Source organism: Cebus imitator, unplaced genomic scaffold (genome assembly GCF_001604975.1).
Source record: "Cebus imitator isolate Cc_AM_T3 unplaced genomic scaffold, Cebus_imitator-1.0 Scaffold592, whole genome shotgun sequence".
NCBI classification, from domain to species: domain Eukaryota; kingdom Metazoa; phylum Chordata; class Mammalia; order Primates; family Cebidae; genus Cebus; species Cebus imitator.
Genome location: NW_016107907.1, coordinates 656,274 through 675,676, shown reverse-complemented (window position 1 = coordinate 675,676; position 19,403 = coordinate 656,274). Strand labels below are relative to the sequence as shown.

The window sequence follows — 19,403 nt, the reverse complement described above, 5'->3', positions numbered from 1 at the left end:
CTGACAGAGTTTTGCTCTTGTTGCCCAGGCTGGAGTGCTTGGCAGGATAACAGCTCACTGCAACCTCCGCCTCCCAGGTTCAAGCGATTCTCCTGCCTCAGCTTCCCAAGTAGCTGTGATTACAAGTTAATTTTGTATTTTTAGTAGAGATGGAGTTTCTAGGCCGGGCGTGGTGGCTCATGCCTATAATCCCAGCACTTTGGGAGGCTGAGGCAGGTGGATCACCTGAGATCAGGTGTTCGAGACTGGCCTGGCCAACATGGTGAAACTCCATCTCTACTAAAAATACAAAAATTAGCCAGGTGTGGTGGTGCATGCCTGTAATCCCAACTACTTGGGAGGCTGAGGCAAGAGAATTGCTTTAACCCAGGAGATGGAGATTGCAGTGAGCTGAGATCGAGCCACTGCACTCCAGCCTGGGTAACAGTGAGAATCTGTTTCAAAATAAATAAATAAATTTAATTAAATAAAAAATAAAAGTAGAGACAGGGTTTTTCCATGTTCGTCAGGCTGGTCTCGAACTCCCGACCTCAGGTAGATCTGCCCACCTCTGCCTCTCAAAGTGCTGCAATCACAGGCATGAGCCAGCGCGTCTGACCGAACCCTTCTTTATTGGTAGTCTGTGCAGGGTGATCAGGGCTGTGTGGTCAGTGGCTCAACCCAAGTCACCTCCTATAGGCAGTGATTGCCGTGCTCTGGCACAACCGCCCATTGGTACCATAGGGGCTCCCACTGGCAGGGCTGCAACTGGCAGGGCTCTCCTTTCCTCTCCTTGGATCAGGGGCTGGTGGAAGGGGATGAGGCCAACCACAAACCCAGACGACCCGGGGAGAGCTGATCCTAGATAGGGGTTCCCAAGAGGTCACGGAGGCTCCTTGGTGAAGGTGTGCTCTGCTGAGGCGCTGTGCAGGCAGCCCAGGCACTCTGTCAGGGCCCCGTCTTCCCTTAAGAGGAGTCCTCCTTGGTTGGTGCTCCAGGGCTATGGGCTGGGCCATGACGGTCCCCAGCTGCCTAGCTCCAGCCCCTTTCTAGCAGGCTGGTAGGCAGCTCAGTGTGGGGACCTGGGATCTGAGGGGACTCCTCTCGGGAGTACCCGCTGCCCTTACTTGTCTCGGGATGCAGCTGGACCCGGAGTCCCTGACCGCAGTCAGCGCGCGACCCTTGGAAGTCTGCCTCCGCGGCCCGCGACCCAGGTCCCCGCTGCCGCCACACTGCTAGGTGGCCTGAGGGTCGCAGGAGGCAGGAGCGGAGCGCCGGGCGGGCGGAGGAGGATGGAGCAGCCGTCGCGTGCCATCCCTCTGGCAGGCGGGCGGGAGGCGGCAGAGGGGCGGGCGGGAGGCGGCAGAGGAGCCGGCGGGCGCTGGGAGACACCGGCCGCCCGCGCCGCTCGGCTTCTTCTCGGGCAGCGGCTCTGGTCCGACCCGCTCAGCCTCTGCCAGGCTCTGGCGCGCACCTGCCGGATAAGTGGAGCCCGAGTCCCTGCGGCCGCGGCCACCACTGCAGCCACCTCTGTCACCTTCGCGGCCGCTGAGTGGAGCCTCCCGGCTTTGCGTCCCAACGGCTGCGGCTGCGACTCCCGCGCTCAGCTCTCGGGCTCCGAGGACTGCGCGTCGCGGCTCCAAGGCTCTGGGCTCGCCCGGCGAGCTCGCGCCCAGACATGGGTGAAACTGCGCCCGAGTGTGGGTTCTAGGGAGAACCTGTTGAAGCCAGGAGTGGAGCGGAATGGGGATAGTGACGGACAGGTCTCAGGTTCCCCATCAGGGCGGGGCAGGGAGTGGTTGTGTATCCGCGACCCTGGGGCGTTAGCACGTCGGTGAGGAAGGGGCGGGTGGGCCCTAGGGCCACGCAGCAAAAGGCGCCAGCAAGGGGGATTGGAGTGGTGGATCCTGTGGACTTCCGCGAGGACAAAGTTTGGTTCCTTGGCCGCTTTGCGTAGCGTCTGTCTGGGTCCAGCGTGGAGAGCTGGAAGTGCCGGATAGACGCGCCCCCTGACCACATAAACTCAGTCCAGCCTCCGCTCTTTCCCCCCCCCACCCCACCTGGCCTTGGCTAGGGCAGGTCGTGGACAAGAAAGGCGAAGGGAAGAGGGACAGCCTTCCATTGAAGGCCCACTACATGCCAGGCCCCGTGCCCGACGCCTCCCGCTTCCCTTATCATAAAAGCCCTCCCAACCCAGCGTCCAACGTGTGTGCAGGGAGGTGATGGGAGAGAAGACTCCACTGTGCCTGCGGGGGTGGTGGCCCCGCCGAGCCCTCCTGCTCCCTGGTTTCCGCAGTGAATGAGGCCCGCGGTTGGGGCCTCTGCACCCAGGCCTGCGTCTGTCCTAAAGGTGCCCGGGACCTCCGTCGGGATGCTGCGCCTCCTGAGCCTGATTCTGCTCTTCCCCACGAGGAGGCTGGTGGTGCGCATCTCGTAGCCCAGATGGCCCAGCGCTGCACCGCGGCGGCCTAGGCGCCAGGGAGCCCGGGTACTCACTGACGGCGCATTAATACGTGTCCCAGGAAGTCAAGTACCTGAGCCGTTGCCGCTCGGGGGTCGCTCAAGAAAACTTTCTCTCCCCCCTCCCAGGCTTCCCTCGGGGTTCACCGCCACCGGGCCCGGTCTGGGCTGCAGCGTTGGAAAGGGCGCAAGGTGAGCCTGCTGTCAGGGATGGTGTTTGCCGCCGGCCTCTGCGCCATCCTGGAGGCTATGCTGGCGCTCCAGTACCTGTGCCCGGTCGCCGCGGGCGGCGGCGCCTGTCCCGAGGGCTGCCCTGAGCGCAAGGCCTTTGCTCCAGCCGTCCGCTTCCTGGTGGCCAACCTGGACGCCAGCATCGACCCATGCCGGGACTTTTACTAGTTCGCCTGCGGGGGCTGGCTGCGACGCCACGCCATCCCCGACGACGAGCTCATCTATGGCACCATCGAGACCAAGGACCAGCAGAACGAGGAGCGCCTGCGGCGCTTGCCCGCGCGGCCCAGTGCAAGGTGCGCGCCTTCTTCCGCTCGTACCTCAACACGCGCAAGATCGAGCGACTGAGTCCTCGGCCCACGCTGGAGGTCATCGAGGACTGCGGGGCTGGGACCTGGGCGGCGCGGCGGAGCACCCGGAGGTCGTGGCGCGGTGGGACCTCAACCGGCTGCTGTACAAGGTGCGGGGCGTGTACAGCGCCACGGTGCCCTTCTAGCTCCTGGTCAGCCTGGAACACAGGACCTCCTCGCGCTACGTCATCCGCGTGAATGCGCCCCCCCCCCCCACCTCCCCAGCGGCGCCCCGCCAGCGGCCGCTTGCCCAGTGGCCTTGCCCAGGGGTCCCTGCGCGCGGGAGGCGGGTGTGCGAGAGAAGAGGAGGAGAGAAGAGAGCAGGGGAGTGGAGGAGAGCGCATGGCGGCAGAGCACGGGAGGAGGGCGCAAGTAATTTCCCTGGGTTAATTGCGGTGTTTATTGGAGCCACAGGAGCCGCAATTTCCCAGCCCTCTGGCAGGCAGTGAGGACGGGGAAGGAGGGGCGCGCCGGCGGGCTGGGCTGACATCTCCCTGAGGGCTGGGGCTGGCCCCAAACCAGGGAGCCCGCCTGTCAGTGCGGCACTGCGGAGTGCCCCTGACAGGTAGGGAAAGTGCAGGCGTACAGGGGTAAGATTGGGCGTCCCCAGGCTGGAACAGTCAGGGATGGGGGCTTTGGCCATCCCCTCTGAGTGGAAAGAGGGGCTGGTGTCTGTGTGCTTCTGGGGCTGTAGGCATGGATACTCTCTGTGCATTGGGGTGGGAATTCCATCTGTGTGGGGAATCTGGCATGTGGACCTCTCACCTCTGGCCTCGTCTTCCTCCTCAGATTGACCAGAATGTGCTCACCCTGCCAGAGAGGACCCTGTACCTAGCTCAAGATGAGGAGAGTGAGAAGGTGTGGGGGCATGGGATGGGGAGGGAGGGAAGGCCTGGGGCCCCAGGAGGGGTGGACCCGGGCTAGGCCTATCGCTGTCCCTGGATGAGCCCTCTCCCCTGGTACAGATCCTGGCAGCATACAGGGTGTTCATGGAGCGAGTGCTCAGCCTCCTGGGTGCTGACGCTGTGGAGCAGAAGGCCCAGGAGACCCTGTGGCTGGAGCGGGGGTGGCTAACAACAGGGGACCATAGGGCAGGGCTGCCTCAGCCCTGATCTCTACCCCCACTCACATCACTGTGTCAGAATATGACGATTTCCAGGGAGATGTCAGCTCCAGGTACACAAATGTGATGCTGGGGCAGCTGCAGAAGATCACCTCCCCAAGCCTTCCCCTGCCGCCTGGACTTGCCTACTGGGTGTGCCAAGAATTTCCACCTCCACTTCTGTCCAGTAGTCACATTAGAGGGGGCAGCACTCCAATAGGACCCAGAGCCGGAGGATCCGATCCTGGCTCTCCCCTCTGCTTTCCCAGGCCCTGGGCAGGGCTGGGAGCTTCCTGAGCTACAGTCTTCTTGCCTGGGGTTGGTTGGAAAGAGAAAGTGTGGCTACAGCTCTGCTGTCCCTGGGCTACCCCTGGGAGAGCCTCCTGGTGTCCGCCCACCATGGGGAGGAATGGAGGCCTTTGCAGGCCAGCTCTGAGTCAGTCACCCTCAAACACAGATGCTGTCTCCCCATGGCAGGTCAGGAAATGATGCAGGCCCTGACCCATCAGCAGCAGGGGCTGACGTCAGTGGCAAGAGTGTCCTGCTGTGTTACTGAGCTCAGCACACTCCAATTTCAGCATCCACATACCTGGCATGACCTCCTGTCCCTTCTTTGAGGGACTGTCTGGGTGCCAGATCCAGCCGCAGGCTGGGGAGCACAGGTGGGGGTGGTGCCCCTGGTGGTCCACGTGTCTGAACACCCCACCAGCTTCACCTGGCCCCCAGGGTCCTGCGCAACTACCTTGTGTGGCTTGTGGTGGGGGTCCTGAGTGAGGACCTGCTCTTGCCATTCCACGAGGCACTGCACCAGCTGGCATGGGACATGGAGGGCAGTGACAAGCCGCAGGAGCTGGCCCAGGTCTGTCTTTGGCATGGTGCTGGTGCCCTCTTTGTACGTGAACACTTTCAGCTGCCAAGGTGGGCTGCTCTGGTTTAGGGTGGGGAGGATGGTGCTGAACTGAGGGCGGAGCCCTGCCAAGGCCATGGTCCCAGCATGGGGAGCCCCACACATCCCCCAGCAGACAGGGGCACCAGAACCTGCTAAGGCAGCCCATTCTGAGGCTCCAGGCTGCCCCTCCGCAGTCCTCCTCTTCCTGGTCTGTTAGCAGTAGGTGGTCCTCCCTACCAGGCCCCTGCCTGCCTTCTCAGCCATGCTCAGGGGGCACCGTCTTAGGGATGCCCATGGTCGTTGCTGCGGCTGTTCCCTCTTCTAACCTGTGTGCTTACTGTCAGAGGGGAACGGCCTGGATCCCTACCTTTAAGATGTCCTCTTCGCACTCGGCACTGAGCTCTGGGCTTAGGAAGTGGTGCTAAAAGACTCCCTCATGCCAGAAGTGATGGGCCAAAGTGAAAGGCGGCTGAGTTGACCCTTGCTCCCTGACCCCTGACACCCCTCAGGTGCAGCAGCTGGTGGAAGACATCAAGTACATCCTGGGCTGGCGCCTGGAGGAGCTGGACTGCACGGAGATCAGAACAGCTGCTGGGGCTGTGGTGAGGGGCCCCCAGAGTCATCTGTTGGCCTCATGCACATTGACTGAGCACCTACTGTGTGCCAGAGAAAGAGAATAAAAGGGATAAAGAGTCTTCTTGGAGCTGGCCAGGCCTGCCTCTCGCACCGTAAAGCCCAGGCTGGCTAGTGCTCCCCTTCTTGGTGGCGGGGGGGTGGGCAGGGGGCGCTGCGACCCGAGGCCCCATGCCACCCTCACCTGCCTCCTGCCCGCAGCTGCAGTACACGATGGTGATGGTTGGCTCCCTGGGCGTCCTGCTCAAACTGGGTCTGTGGACATGGAGTATGAGGTGGGCCCGTGTCCCTGCCTGCCCAGCCTGACCCCAGCGCCTCTGCTAATGGCACCTGGGAGGGCAGGTGGCCTGCATGGCCTGGCTGTGGCGCTGTCTGCAGGTAGCCCTGGCCTGTCTGAGGCTGGGTGCTGCCCGTGTCCCCCCAGGTTGAGGTCCACGGGAAAACCCACTGCAAGAACAACTTGAGCAGCATCCGCTTCAGCATCCAGAGCTCGGTCAAGAAAAGTCGGCAGGAGGTGGGCAAGTCCACGTGGGGGCCTGGCCAGAGCGGGGATCAGAGAGGGTCAGGAGGTAGGGTGTGAGGGTAGTGGTGGGAGGGATGTGTGCCCCGCAGCTCACCCCACCTTCCTACAGAGGCAGTCCCCCCACAGGTGCTCATTGCCTTCCGTCTACCCAGCAAGAAGCAGATGGGTACCGGGTGTGTCTCTACACCCCTTGGGTCTGAATGTTGGCGGGTCTCCCACTGACCACACCCTGCCTATACTGACATCACAGAATCTCCTGCAGTCCAGGCTCTTTGACCTGACTTTAGTGGTCAAGACATAACATACCCTGGCCAATGCATGCTCGGCGACATCTGGGTGGCAAGCTTCTCTCAAGAAGAACTTCAGCTACTTCTTGGTGTTGGGGTCTGGTGTGTGACCTGGTAGCAAAGGGGGAAGCTCTGTTGGGTGGGGTCTGTAGGCCCTGGGACCGTGTTCAGTCAGAGGGTGCAATTGCAAATCCCACATAGTAAATCCCACGTGTTGTAGACATCTGGGGACCCCTTGGGAGGGGCGCAAAGGCCAGTTATGCAGATGCTAACCCGGTGAGGAGGCCTATTCCTGGAACCAGTGGGACCAGGGCATCATGAGATGCCACGTCAGCACCCAGGCCAGAAGGGCACAGCTGGGATCCCCCTTCAATCCTCCTGGGAGGCTGCAGGGAGCATGCTTCTCTTCCCCAATCATGAGGCTTCCTGTGCCAGTCACCAGAACCGTGCAGGGGCTAATGGGGGCTTCATGGGGAGGGGGCCTGGGATCTGGTGGGGGCTGAACTTGTGGTGCCATCTGGGGTCTGAATTTTGCAGGGAGTGAGACGCCCCTGCTCACAAGGAGTTGCTCAGCCTGAATGGCCTGCCCAGGCCGCAAGCACCTCAAGACTAACCTGGACCTTGGGGTTTGGTTAAGGGACATCAGGCCCTCCTGAATGCCTAGAGTTTTCTGGTCTCACCCCATGCCTCAGCACAGCCCTGGGCCGTGGGCGCCCCAAGAGCTCATGTTTAATATGCAGCTGGCGCCTTCACACTTCATGCAGGCGCCCACCCCATGTGGTTCCCCGACACCCGGGAGGAAGGGAGCTGGGTGCCTCAGGCCAGGGGTTGACACACTACACCCTCCGGATTGCATGCTTTCAATGAATTGCAGAGTATTCGAGTTTAGTGGATCCACGGATTATATGATCTAGTTTTAACCGACCTCATCCTCCGAAAGGGCCAAGAAGCTCACACATGATTCCTGTAAAGAATCTTCCGCTAACACCAGAAATCCAGAGCAGGTGAACCATAGCAGAAGGGAGAGCTGAGAATTCCTTATTATTCCTGGCAGAGCGCACGTCACCTGGGGTACACACCTTACCAGACGTTAGCCCCTAATATAAAAAGTTAGCAAACAAAACTCTGAATTTCCCCCACTCTGTGATTACTGCTGAAGTTTGCCCCTGGTACCTTGTTCCTGGAGGTATTACTAAAAAATTACTTAGGAGCAGTGTGAAATCCTCATGGTTGGCAAGGTGTCTAAAACTAAGCCTTTTTTTTTTTTTTGAGATGGAGTCTCACTTTGTCACCCAGGCTGGAGTGCAGTGGCAGGATCTTGGTTTACTGGAACCTCCATCTCCTGGGTTCAAGTGATGCTCCCTCTTCAGCCTCCCAAGTAGCCAGGACTACAGGGATGCACCACCATACCTGGCTAACTTCTGTATTTTTAGTAGAGACAAGGTTTCACCATGTTGGCTAGGCTGGTCTTGAACTCCCGACCTCAGGTGATCTACCAGTCTTGGCCTCCCAAAGTGCTGGGATTACCTGGCCAAACTAAGCTTTCAGACCGAAGAAAGAGTGCAAGAAGTACCCAGTAATTCTTGATATTTCCATATGCGATGACAAATATTTGGAAAGCTCTTTTAAAGTTTTTGCATGATAGCGTGAGACTAAAAACACCTACCACCAAGCAGACACTTACCCTTTCTGCTGCAGGAAACATGGCAGAAACAAGGGGCAGTAAATGATCTGCCGACAAACCGAAAGGCATTTCTTTGTCAGCAAACACCTTGGAAGATGTAGAGAAAACACTGCCGAAGATTGGAAGAAACTTGTGTTAGAGCAAATTACCCGGTTTGGGAGGTTTGCTCTGCAGTGGGCTGAAAGCGCAGATGTTCCCAGTGTGGCTCAGCTGAAGGTATTTGCCAGGTGCTGTTCCAATAATGAAATACACACACCCACTTTCTGCCACTAAAGAGAAGATATAGCAGAGAATATCTATTGCCAACAGGAAGTGCCTTTTTAAATAAAAACAATGCCATAGGAAACGGTGGAACAGCTGCTCAGTTTTTTCAGGCCAAGCGTGCTGGTTCCTCCCAGCACTTTGGGAGGCTGAGGAGACGGATCACTTGAGGTCAGGAGTTCAAGACCAGCCTGACCAACATGGAGAAACCCTTTCTCTACTAAAAATACATAAAATTAGCCAGGTGTGGTGGTGCATGCCTGTAATCCTAGCAACTCAGGAGGCTGAGTCAGGAGAGTAGCTTGAACCTAGGAGGCGGAGGTTACGGTAAGCTGAGATCACACCATTACACTCCAGCCTGGGCAACATGAGCAAAAACTCCATTTCAAAAAAAAAAAAAAAAAAAAAAAAAAAAAAAAAGCTTTTTCAGGATATGAATCAGGGTGCAGTGGTAGGCTCATCCTTACCACTCAGTCATTGGCTCACCCCCATCTAATCAGCACAGGAAAGAACCCTGGTGCATAAATGGGGTGTTGCAGAAGGCAGTGGGGTTGATTTTGTAAAGCTTAGATTGCCACAGAATAGAAACTTAAACTTCCAGCCTGGCCAATGTGGTGAAACCTTGTCTATACCAAAAATACAAAAACTAACCAGGCGTGGTGGCATGCGCCTGTAATCCCAGCTACTCAGGAGTCTGAGGCACCAGAATTCCCACTGCACTCCAGCCAGGGCGACGGAGCGAGACTCCATATAAGAAAAAAAAAACATAAATAGAAACTTTAAGATACTTGGTAAGGGGATTGGATGCAACCGTGGAAGCTTTCCAGCCACATAGGATGAGTCACAGAATGACAAAGTACTGAGCCCACGTGTCCTGAGTTCTCCCTCGTTCTTCCTAACTCCCCCTCCCTCCTTCTTACAGTCCAATTTGCTGACTTTGAACTGAAAAACTCTCTATTTAGGCACACCATGAGAAGATTGAAAATATAAATATACTTTCTGTGTGTCCTTCAGGTAAAAATGTCATTTCAATGAAAAAATGAGAAGGTAATTATCTTTCAATGAAAACTCATGCTAAGGAAAGGGCACATTTTTTAATAGAAGTTTGAAAATAATTTTGTGATTCTTGATTTTGTGGTCAATAATGTGATGGAGTGATGAGCCCTTATACTTACACATGAGGAAAACAAAAAACAAAAAACTGGAGAACAGAATGATCTAATTCCAGAACAATCTATTTTAAAACTAGTCCAGTTTTTAAAAAAACAGAAGTCCTTGGATGTGAGCGCTCATGTGAAATATGATCATACAGCACCTACCAGTTGGTTAGAAAGAGGAACTAAGGCCGGGCGCGGTGGCTCAAGCCTGTAATCCCAGCACTTTGGGAGGCCGAGGCGGGTGGATCACGAGGTCAAGAGATCGAGACCATCCTGGTCAACATGGTGAAACCCCGTCTCTACCAAAAATACAAAAAATTAGCTGGGCATGGTGGCACGTGCCTGTAATCCCAGCTACTCAGGAGGCTGAGGCAGGAGAATTGCCTGAACCCAGGAGGCGGAGGTTGCGGTGAGCCGAGATCGCGCCATTGCACTCCAGCCTGGGTAACATGAGTGAAACTCCATCTCAAAAAATAAATAAATAAATAAATAAAGAGGAACTAACGAACAACTGGAAAGATAGTAGCTGGATTTCACCAAAACCTTTTGCATATTTGGTGGATGGAATGAAACAGCTGAGTGTGATTATTTAGTAAGGCCAGCTAATGGAGTCCATCCCTGTTCACCTCTCCTATTTTTGTTAACAACCACTGAAACCCAGAATTGATAAAACTGTCCTGAAACCCAGGTTCTCAAATACATGTTTTGTTTTGAGACAGGGTCTTGCTCTGTCACCCAGGCTGAAGTGCAGTGGCGAAATCTCAACTCACTGCAGCCTTCATTACCCTGAGCTCAGGTGATCCTCCCACCTCAGCCTCCCAGGTAGTTGGGATGAAAGGCCTGTGCCACCTGACATGGCTAATTTTTAAAAATTTTGGGGGCTGAGCATGGTGGCTCACGCCTGTAATTCCACCACTTTCTGAGGTCAAGGCAGGCAAATCACTTAAGGTCAGGAGTTCGAGACCAGCCTGGCCAACATAGTGAAACTATATCTCTATGAAAAATTCAAAAAATTTGCCTGGTATGGTGGTAGGTGCCTGTAATCCCAGCTACATGGGAGGCTGAGACAGGAGATTCATTTGAATCTAGGTGGTGGAGTTTTCAGTGAGCCTAGATCCTGCCACTGCACTCCAGCCTGGGAGACAGAGTAAGACTCCGCCACAAAACTAAACAAAAATGTTGTGTAGAGGTAAGGTCTCACCATTTTGCCCAGGATGGTCTAGAACTCCTGAACTCAAGCAATCCTAACCCCTCTTTCTCCCAAAGTGCTGGGGTTGCAAGCATGCAACCACCATGCCTGGTAAATAGACGTCTTACAATGTTAATTCAATTTTCATAAAGAAGCATACAATCATTCTAGTTATTTCTAGTGAGCACACAAATCTTCTTTGTTTTTTTCTTGAGACAGGATCTTGCTGTCACCCTGGTTGGAATGCAGTGACGTGATCGTACCTCCCTGCAGCCCCCACCTTCCCAGGGCCCAGACGATCCTCCCATCTCAGCCTCCTGAGTTGCTGGGACCACAGGCATGGGCAACCGAGCTTGGCTAATTTTTGTAGTTTTTGTAGAGACAGGGTTTCACCATGTTGACAAAGTTCTTTTTATACCATTGTAAATGTACAAATAAATGTGTAATAGTGTAAAGTTTGCCGGAAAATGTGGCTGATTTCACCTTTATTCTTTCAGTGTTCTCTTGGGGCAGGTGTGGTACTAAGGGTGGGTATACCGGGATGGGTGCTCCAGAATGCTTTCGGAGGGAGGTCAGAAACACCAGCGTCTGCTCCTTCACCAGCTCTCACCTCTGCCCTCTACCACCCACACCCTCCGCTCAAAAGACCAGACCCTTCTCCTGGCAGCAGCCAGAGTGCTCATTTCCCAACCAGGGCGGGCCACAGCCCCCTCAAAGACCTCCAACCACACCCCTCCACTCAGACTTCACGGTCCCCTATGCCCCCCGCTCTTGACCCCGCAGGCTTTCCCCCCTCTACCCACTCTCTGATCCAGCTACTGGCTGCTGGTGCTGCCCCAGGGCCTTTGCGCTGCTGTGCCGCCTTGCTGAAGCCCCAACTCTGTTCAGGTCTCTTGCTCAACCATCTGCTCCTCAGCAGCCCCTCCTGGCCTGCGTTATCCACCCCTCCAGACACTGTGCCCACAGGCACTCATTTTTCTCCTAGGAAGTGGTACTGGCACTGCATTGTCTAACACTTCCTTTTATTATTGCTTTGTTTTCCAGAAGAATGGAGGTCCGGGGACGGGAGGTAAGAGTCTTCTTTGTTGAGAAATCTAAGCCCAGTGCCCAGATGGCCTGGGGCGGGCCATGGACACTGGGCTGCTGCCCTGCACCCAGAGCTTCCCAGCTGCTCCTCGGATCTCAGCTGGGTGCCGAAATTGACCTTAGGGGGCTTTGAGCATCAGAGTGGGTGTGACTTGGGGCAAGCCTCTCTGCCTCATGGGCCCCTAGAAGGGGCGCAGGGATGTAGAATTAGCCCAGTGGAGGGACAGCAGGTGATTGTGTCAAAGACTCCCTGGGAATCCCGGCCACAGCAGCCTCGTTGGCTGGCGGGATGGGTTGCAGGAAGCCGCTTTTCCAGGCATCCTGATGCTCCCACGTCCTCATGTCCCTCAGGTGCTGCCATGACTGAAGCTAAGAAAGGCACAGGGGCCTATATCTGGGTGCCTCGTGTCCCTGAGGAGGGAGCCTGTCTGGGATATGGGCAGAGGCTGGGTAGTCTGAGCCTCTTTTCCTGGGTTGCAGGCAGCTGCCAGGCACAAATCCCCAGTCCCTGTTGTTGGGGTCGAAATTTGAAGGCAAGCTAGAGCAAAGGCATGGTGTCATGGACTCAGTCCCCAGGGCGCACGGGGAGGTGAAGTTCCGTGGCAGGACATCTGGAGCAGAACTCCGGGATGGGGAAGCAGGAGCCCCAGGGACAGGGCACTCAGCGAGCAGCGGCTGTCCCCAGTAGCAGCAGGATCCCAGCCCACAGAAGCAGCACCTCAAGGACCACGGCCCGACTCAGATGCGCAGCGTTGGTGGTCCCAGCCAGGGGCGTCAGGTCGCAGTCCTCGTAGGGCTCCAGGCAGGCGGCGAAGGCCATGACGTGCGCTATGAAGCTCTGCTCCTGCACGCCATGCACCAGGTGCGCCTGCGGGCCGCGCGCAAACACCGCCACGTCCTCGCCTGCGTGGGTCTCTCCGTCCAGGGGCACTGCTGACTGCTGCCGGTACTCAGGGCTCCCTGTAGGAGGGTTCAGTTCCGGTAGGAGGGTTCAGTTCCAGGCAGACAGGAGGAGACCCCTCCTGCCAGTCCCCCATCCTTGGCGCCCTGGTCCCCCTGAGAGGCCACCCCGTGGCACTCACCGCTCTGGCTCTCGGTAACATCCGGCCGGGCGCCGCCTTTGAGCACATAGCCGGGACCGTTTCCATATAGGAGAGCCGTGTAGGCCTTCCCGTCCCGGGCCTTGCCGGGGGCCAGCCCTGCAGAGAGAGGGGTCCCGTGGTTGAGCTGAACACAGCTGTGGGAGTGCCTCCCTTGTGTTAGGCACTGCCACCTTTTGGCTGTTCAGGGGCTTAATTCTTGAGACCCTACAGGGCAGGTGCCAGCATTATGCCTGTTGGGTAAAATTAGCTCTAAATTTCTCTTCAAATATTCAGTTCAGTTCTTTGTCCATTCTAAAGTTGAACTTCTTCCTAGTTTTAGTAAACAACCTTTCCCACCAGTTCTAATCAGCAGCTCACATCTGTTTCCCCGGTCATCTGCTCTATCCTGACTCACCCTGATCACCTGCTTTGACCTGACTCACCTTTAGTTACCCGTTTTGTAACTGGCATTATGGACAAACTGCTCACTCAGCCACTCTGGCTCCTACTCCTGCTCCTTTTAAAATAGCCAGTCCCGCGGGGCGCTGTGGCTCACGCCTGTAATCCCAGCTCTTAGGGAGGCAGAGGCGGGAGGATAGCTTAAGCCCAGGAGTTCGAGACCAGCCTGGGCAATATAGCGAGACCCCATTCTCCACAAAAAGGAAAAAAACAAAAAGACAAAAAAAATAAAAAAATAAATAAATAAATAAAATAGCCAGTTGGAATTAGCTTGGACTGTTGCCTCAAACCATAGCCAACAGGGAACGAAGTGGGGGCTACCTGCATCAGGGATAAGAACCCCTTCACCACCTGTGATCCTGTGTGCTCAGGATTGCTCCATCTGTGAGACACGCCCTTCTATAGAATTGCCTTGCTAAGAAATTTATATTCGAGTGCTACTTCTTTTGCAGCACCCAAAATCTCCATGTAACATGCCCATTTCATAGAGGAGGAAATGGAGGCTCAGACACATAATTTATGGAGCAGTACCTGCCTCTCTGCCCAGGCCTACCATAGATGGAGCTCCCTCGCAGGGGGTAGCCACCAAAGGAGAAGACGTGGGAGTGGTCAGCGGTGACGAGGGCCAGCGTGTCCTCCTCGCTGGTGAGCTGGCCCGCCCTCTCAATGGTGTCATCGAACATGATCGTCTCAGTCAGTGCCCGGTAAGCCCTGCTTTCATGATGACCATGGTCGATGCGGCCGCCTGCAGGAAGGCCAGAGGGGGGTGATGCTTGAAACTGCCCTGCTCCAACCCCCTACTCCCACTCGCCAGGGGCCATCACACACCCTCGACAAAGAGGAAGAATCCTCGGGGGTTCCTGCTCAGCAGGCGTAGGGCGGCCTCCGTCATCTCCATCAGGGAGGGGTCTCGTGTGGGGTCTCGGTGGATCTCATATTTCATGTCTCCGGGCTCAAAGAGACCTGTGGGACAAGGGGTCCCATGGTGACTGGCAGGCTGGGGGTGGGAGGGTGCTGGCAGACCTGCACACAGGCTTGGAAGATGCCATCTGAGGCCATACGAGGGGTGCCAGGGCAGAAAGGGGGTCATTACCCATGAGGTGGGTCACAGACGGGTCCAGGGAAGCCTGCATGAGCTCAGTGCTGTTCCACACATACCGGGCACCCTGCAGGGACACAGCCAGGCCTGAGCCCACAGCCCTGAGCCCCACACCCCTGCACTCCCCCTGCTGTGCCCCCCTCACCCACCAGCCCCCATCACCTGGTGCTTTGACAGCCATTCCTGCACAAGGTTCTTCCCGTCCAGCCTGATTCCATTCTGGCTGGCATCACTTGGGTACTCAGGGTCTGGGGTCCCCGTGGGAAACATGTACTTTCGGCCTCCACCAAGGATCACCTGGGGACAGAGGATGGGACAGGTGGGTTTGGGGTCTGGCTGGCCCCCTGCCCCCTCCTCATGCACAGCCCCTGGCTCTCCTCCCCAGGGCTGTGGAAAGGGTCTGGCCTGGCTGCACCTTATACACCCCTAACCCCACCTCCAGACCCTGCTGGCCTGATCAGGCTGCTGGTTGCCTGGGTCTGAGCTGGTGTCCCCAACTGACTGCCCAGCCCCAGCCCCTGGCCTTGGGGTCTCACGTCAATGTCCATGTTGGAGATGAGCTGCATGGCGATGTCCCGGCAGCCCTCCCGGCGGACGGAGAAAGGCATGTTAGAGTCCGAGTACCAGTTGCGGTTCACCGTGTGTGCGTAGGCACCAGCTGGCGAGGCGTGCTGCACCCGTGTGGTGGTCACCACACCCACGGACTTCCCTGAGGGTGACAGAGGTCAGGATATGCGACAGAGGTCTGTCCCTGACCCCACAATGGGCCCCAACTCACCTGCCTTCTTGGCCCGGTTCATCACGGAGACGACCTCATTGCCGCGGGTCGTGTTGCACTGGTTAAAGCGGGCGGCTGCGCTCAAGCCGATGGTCTGGAAGTTGCCCTTGACCCCGCACAGGTAGGCCGTGGCTGTGGCTGCGCTGTCTGTCACATGCATGTCTACGCTGTATGTCTGGGGACAGAGACACTCTGGGCTCTTCTCTGGGGCAGACACCCAGATCCAGACCATGATCTCTGTCCTCTGGGATTGCAGCTGCCTCCAGCTCTTACTCCAGCCCCAGCAGTTTAGGGTCCCTCCCTCCTCCCGCCCTCCATAGCCAGGATTCCTCTTCTCTGCTTGGAGGACTCCGAGGTGGCCCAGCCCTCACCTTGGACAGAGCCACGTATGGGAAGCGGTCCATGGCCAGGGGCGTCTCTGGCCCCAGTTTGCCCTTCTTCTGCCCCTTTAGGATCCTGGCGGCTGTCACCGTAGACACCCCCATCCCTGAAGGAGCAGAAATGTGTGAGGCTTGGGCCCCAGGGCTGTCCTGGAACCACCAACGACGGACCGGGTGCCGGGGCTGCGAGGGCTGCGGGCTGGACAGCCTTGCTCACTCACCGTCGCCCAGGAAGAGGATGAGGTTCTTGGCAGCTGTCTGTGTGGGCTGCAGCTTCTTGGCGGCATCCAGGGCCTTGGCTGCCTGACGGTTCCAAAAGTCCGGGTTCTCCTCCTCAGCTGGCCAAGGGGAGAGCAAAGATCAGGTCAGCCTGGACTTGGGGGTGCCCTGTGTGTAGGGGCAGCAGGGAGAGCCCCATTACCTGGGATGATGCCCAGGGAGAGCTGCAGCCTCAGGCCCAGCAGCAGCAGCAGCACCCAGGGTCCCTGCATGTCTGGAGTAGCAGGCGAGCGGTGAGGCAGGAATACTGGGTATGGAGTAGGAGCTGCACTCCAGGCCGCCTGGGTTTAAATCCTGGAGAAGTGTCAGGGGGCCCTCCCCTTGTTGCCACCTTGACCCCACCCAGCCTCTTAATTGAAGCCACACTGTCTGAAGGGAGTGGCAGGGTGTGGCTGGGCTGGGCTAGGCTGGGGTCCTGAAACAGGCGGCTCAGGGTGGGACCAGGTGTCCCCCAGGGAAGGGTGGGCTGTTGGATGCAGATGCCATCTGAGTGAGTGTGCTGTTCCTCCTGCAGCCAGGAGCCCGCCCCCCACCCCTGCTCATTGTTTTGTGTAGAACAAGATGTTATATTGGATCAAGCATAGAGAGTTAGCACAAGACAAAAGTATGCCAGATTGCAGGGTCATTTATTATGCCGGCGACCACAGATGACTCACGTCTCTCCAACCTGTGGTGTCAAAAGGAGGGCGCCATGATTTTTTATACCCGAAAAACCACTTTGGGAGTGGGGGTGGGGGCAGGGATGGGGATGAAAAGGTTTTGGACATTGGGGATTCTGTGATTCACCTCCTGGGTGGAGACAAGGGAGGGGGTCTCCGGACATTCCAAGGGCTAGGGGATTTTTGTCATTCTGTTTGTTACTTCAGTGGTTTACAGAAGTCAAGATATACATTTGTTTACACATCGTCTGGGTGGTGATAGAAGTCACAGATTTTAGCAGTTACTGATAAGAAAAGGTAAGTAGCTTTACATAGTTTTGCAGAACAAACTGGCAGTTCTATTTACAGAGGCCAAGGACAGTAGTTATTGTGAGGAGAATGGGGCAGCCATTTCAACTTATTTAAAAAACAGTTTTGCATTTTATAAAATAGTGTTGCTCAGGTTCTGGCTCTAGGCCAGCACAATATCACAAAGACACCCTGTCACTCATTCATTCACCCATTGATTTCTGTATTTCCTGGGAGCTGGGGCCAGGCTCTGTTTTGGTGCCGAGAGGAGGGGAAGCTGGAGGCACACAGCTTGGGCCAGGGCCTGGGTTTAGCGTCCTGATGCCGGGAGCCTGGGCCATGCGGGAAAGGGGCACGTGGGGGCCTTGCTGCCCTGGCACCCCCTTGCTCCGTCATCTGGTCTTGGCCTGAACAGGTGGGACTGGCAGGAATCTGGGCCCAGAGCTCCAGGGCTGTGAGCCCCTGTGGGGCCAATGGTGACAACACTGAGCGGGGCCACACCAGTCTTGCCCATTGCTCACATGTTGTGTGTGATTGTGTGTTTTCGTGGGTGCACTCGCACTGATGTTTGGATGATGTAGGTGGGTAGAGTCCAGTGCCCTGGGCCACCCAGGCCTGGGCTGCATCTTCCAGAGCGGCTTGTGCACTTGAGGTTGATCCCTGTTCCCTTGCACAGGTAGATGGAGCCTGGGGCGAGTCTGTTTTCCATGGGCCCTGGGCACACCCAGAACTGTAGCCTCTCGAGTGGGGCTCTGATGTTTTGATAGCCTCGGGCTGACTTAGAAAGTATTTCTCCAGTTCACATATGCCCCCATCACTTTTTTTCTTCCTGGTTTTTATTACTAATTTATGTTTTTGAGACAGGGTCTGGCTGTGTCACCCCGGCTGGAGTGCAGCGGTACAATCACGCCACACCTCCCAGGCTCCAGCGATCCTCCCACATTGGCCTCCCATGTATCTACATTACATGCAGCTCATTTTTAATGTTTTTGAGAGGCAAGATCTCCCTATGGTACCCATGCTGGTCTTGATCTCCTGGGTTCAAGTGATCCTCCAGTACTGCTAGGATTGCAGACTTGGGCCACCAATCTGGGCCCACATTCAGGAGAAATGTGTCTGGAGAGGAAGCAGAGTGCCCAAGGGTGGGCAAAACAGACCTCTGTCCTCGTGGAGGGCACAATCTAGCGGCAGAGGAATGTTTTGAGAGCTGTACCAAGCACTGGCCATCAAATTGTGGGAGTTGCTGGACTAGGACAAGGGGTAGGAAGGCCTTTCCTAGAAAGTGGGGTTGGGGCTGAGAATTAGGGATAACTAGGAGTTAGGCTGATGAAGGAGGTGAGGTGGGGACGGGAGGAGAAACGGTCTGTCCGAGATCACCCTGTGTTAGGGCAGTGGCTGCCCCTTTTCTGGGATCACCCAAGGTGGGATAGTGGGTAGATGAGACACGTGGACTGTCAAGACTAGTAGATTTTGAATCCTGCCTCTGCCATGTCCTGCTGGCCTTGGGCAATTGTCTCTGTTGCTTCTGATAGAACAGGAGAGTGGTGAGAGAGATTAAAGTTGAAGAGAGACAAAGTCCATCATGTTTTAAAGTGGATTTGGATTAGAGAGATTGGATTAGAACAGGGTGTTAAGGAAGAGGGAAGGGATTTAGGTTTCTGATGAGAATCAAGGTGGCTGGGGCCAGGGTTTGGTGCTTTGGGTGAGGAAGAATAGAAAGTGATGCTTTTTGGATTTTGTTTGGATGGAGTCTCGGCTTGTTGCCCAGACTAAAGTGCAATGGTGCAATCTCGGCTCACAGCAACCTCCACTTCCAGGTTCAAGCAATTCTCCTGCCTCAGCCTCCCGAGTAGCTGGGATTGCAGGCATGAGCCACTACGCCTGGCTAATGTTTGCATTTTTAGTGGAGATGGGGTTTCACCATCATGGTCAAGCTGGTCTCGAATTCCTGGCCTCAAGGTATCTGCCTGCCTTGGCTTCTCAAAGTGCTGGCATTATAGGCGTGATCAGAAATGATAATTTATTGGACTTGGTCTGTGAGGGCGTGGTCAAGGGTTACTCCCAGGTTTCCAGCTTTTGTTATTATAAGTAAAACAAGAAGAATGGCTGAACTTCATTAATATGTTTTCCATTTGTTGTGGTCATGCAAAGAATATTTTCCATCTATTCCATTTAAAGACTAATAACAAAAGTAAATCCTTCTTTAATCTGCAGGGATAACTCTTTATGGAGAGAAAGACTTACTAAGACATTGAAAGCCTCTGAGTCTCCCATCTTTCTCCCCAGAGGTAATGACTATCCTGTATTTTGGTTAATTTCACCTTTGCTGTTGATTGTTTTACCACATAGGCATATTTTCTAAATAATATAGTGATTGATTTCATGTGGTTTTCCACTTCATGTTTATTCTGTTTCGGGTTCATTGACATTTTCTTTTTTTATTTTTTAACTCTTTTTACTTTTTAGTTTACATTACAGAAGTTACCATTATAAACTTTTTCAGCCAAGGGTTTATTACAGTCTTTTTTTTTTTTTTTTTTTTTTTTTT

General features: G+C 55.6%; 1 protein-coding gene and 1 pseudogene across 1 annotated transcript; one reads left to right on the top strand and one right to left on the bottom strand.

Annotated features, from left to right (window-relative positions):
• Nucleotides 1-1,116: 1,116 nt before the first annotated feature.
• Nucleotides 1,117-11,520, top strand: LOC108294606 (annotated as a pseudogene).
• A 230-nt stretch (nt 11,521-11,750) lies between these two features.
• Nucleotides 11,751-16,247, bottom strand: LOC108294611 (alkaline phosphatase, germ cell type). Its single transcript, XM_017516526.2, has 11 exons — nt 16,051-16,247; nt 15,851-15,967; nt 15,621-15,736; nt 15,250-15,424; nt 15,008-15,180; nt 14,634-14,768; nt 14,466-14,538; nt 14,201-14,335; nt 13,926-14,117; nt 12,914-13,030; nt 11,751-12,791 (listed from the first exon to the last, which is right to left on the bottom strand). Exons 1-11 carry the CDS (start codon nt 16,118-16,120, stop codon nt 12,493-12,495), a joined length of 1,602 nt encoding a protein of 533 aa, XP_017372015.1. The 5' UTR covers nt 16,121-16,247; the 3' UTR covers nt 11,751-12,492.
• Nucleotides 16,248-19,403: the final 3,156 nt, after the last annotated feature.

Coding starts and splice junctions, on each gene's coding strand:
- LOC108294611 (XM_017516526.2), bottom strand. CDS start 16,120: ATGCAGGGACCCTGGGTGCTGCTGCTGCTGCTGGGCCTGAGGCTGCAG. Junction 15,968..16,050: donor CTCCCTGGGCATCATCCCAG/GTAATGGGGCTC, acceptor CCCCTTGGCCAG/CTGAGGAGGAGAACCCGGAC. Junction 14,336..14,465: donor GTCTGTGACCCACCTCATGG/GTAATGACCCCC, acceptor CTTGTCCCACAG/GTCTCTTTGAGCCCGGAGAC.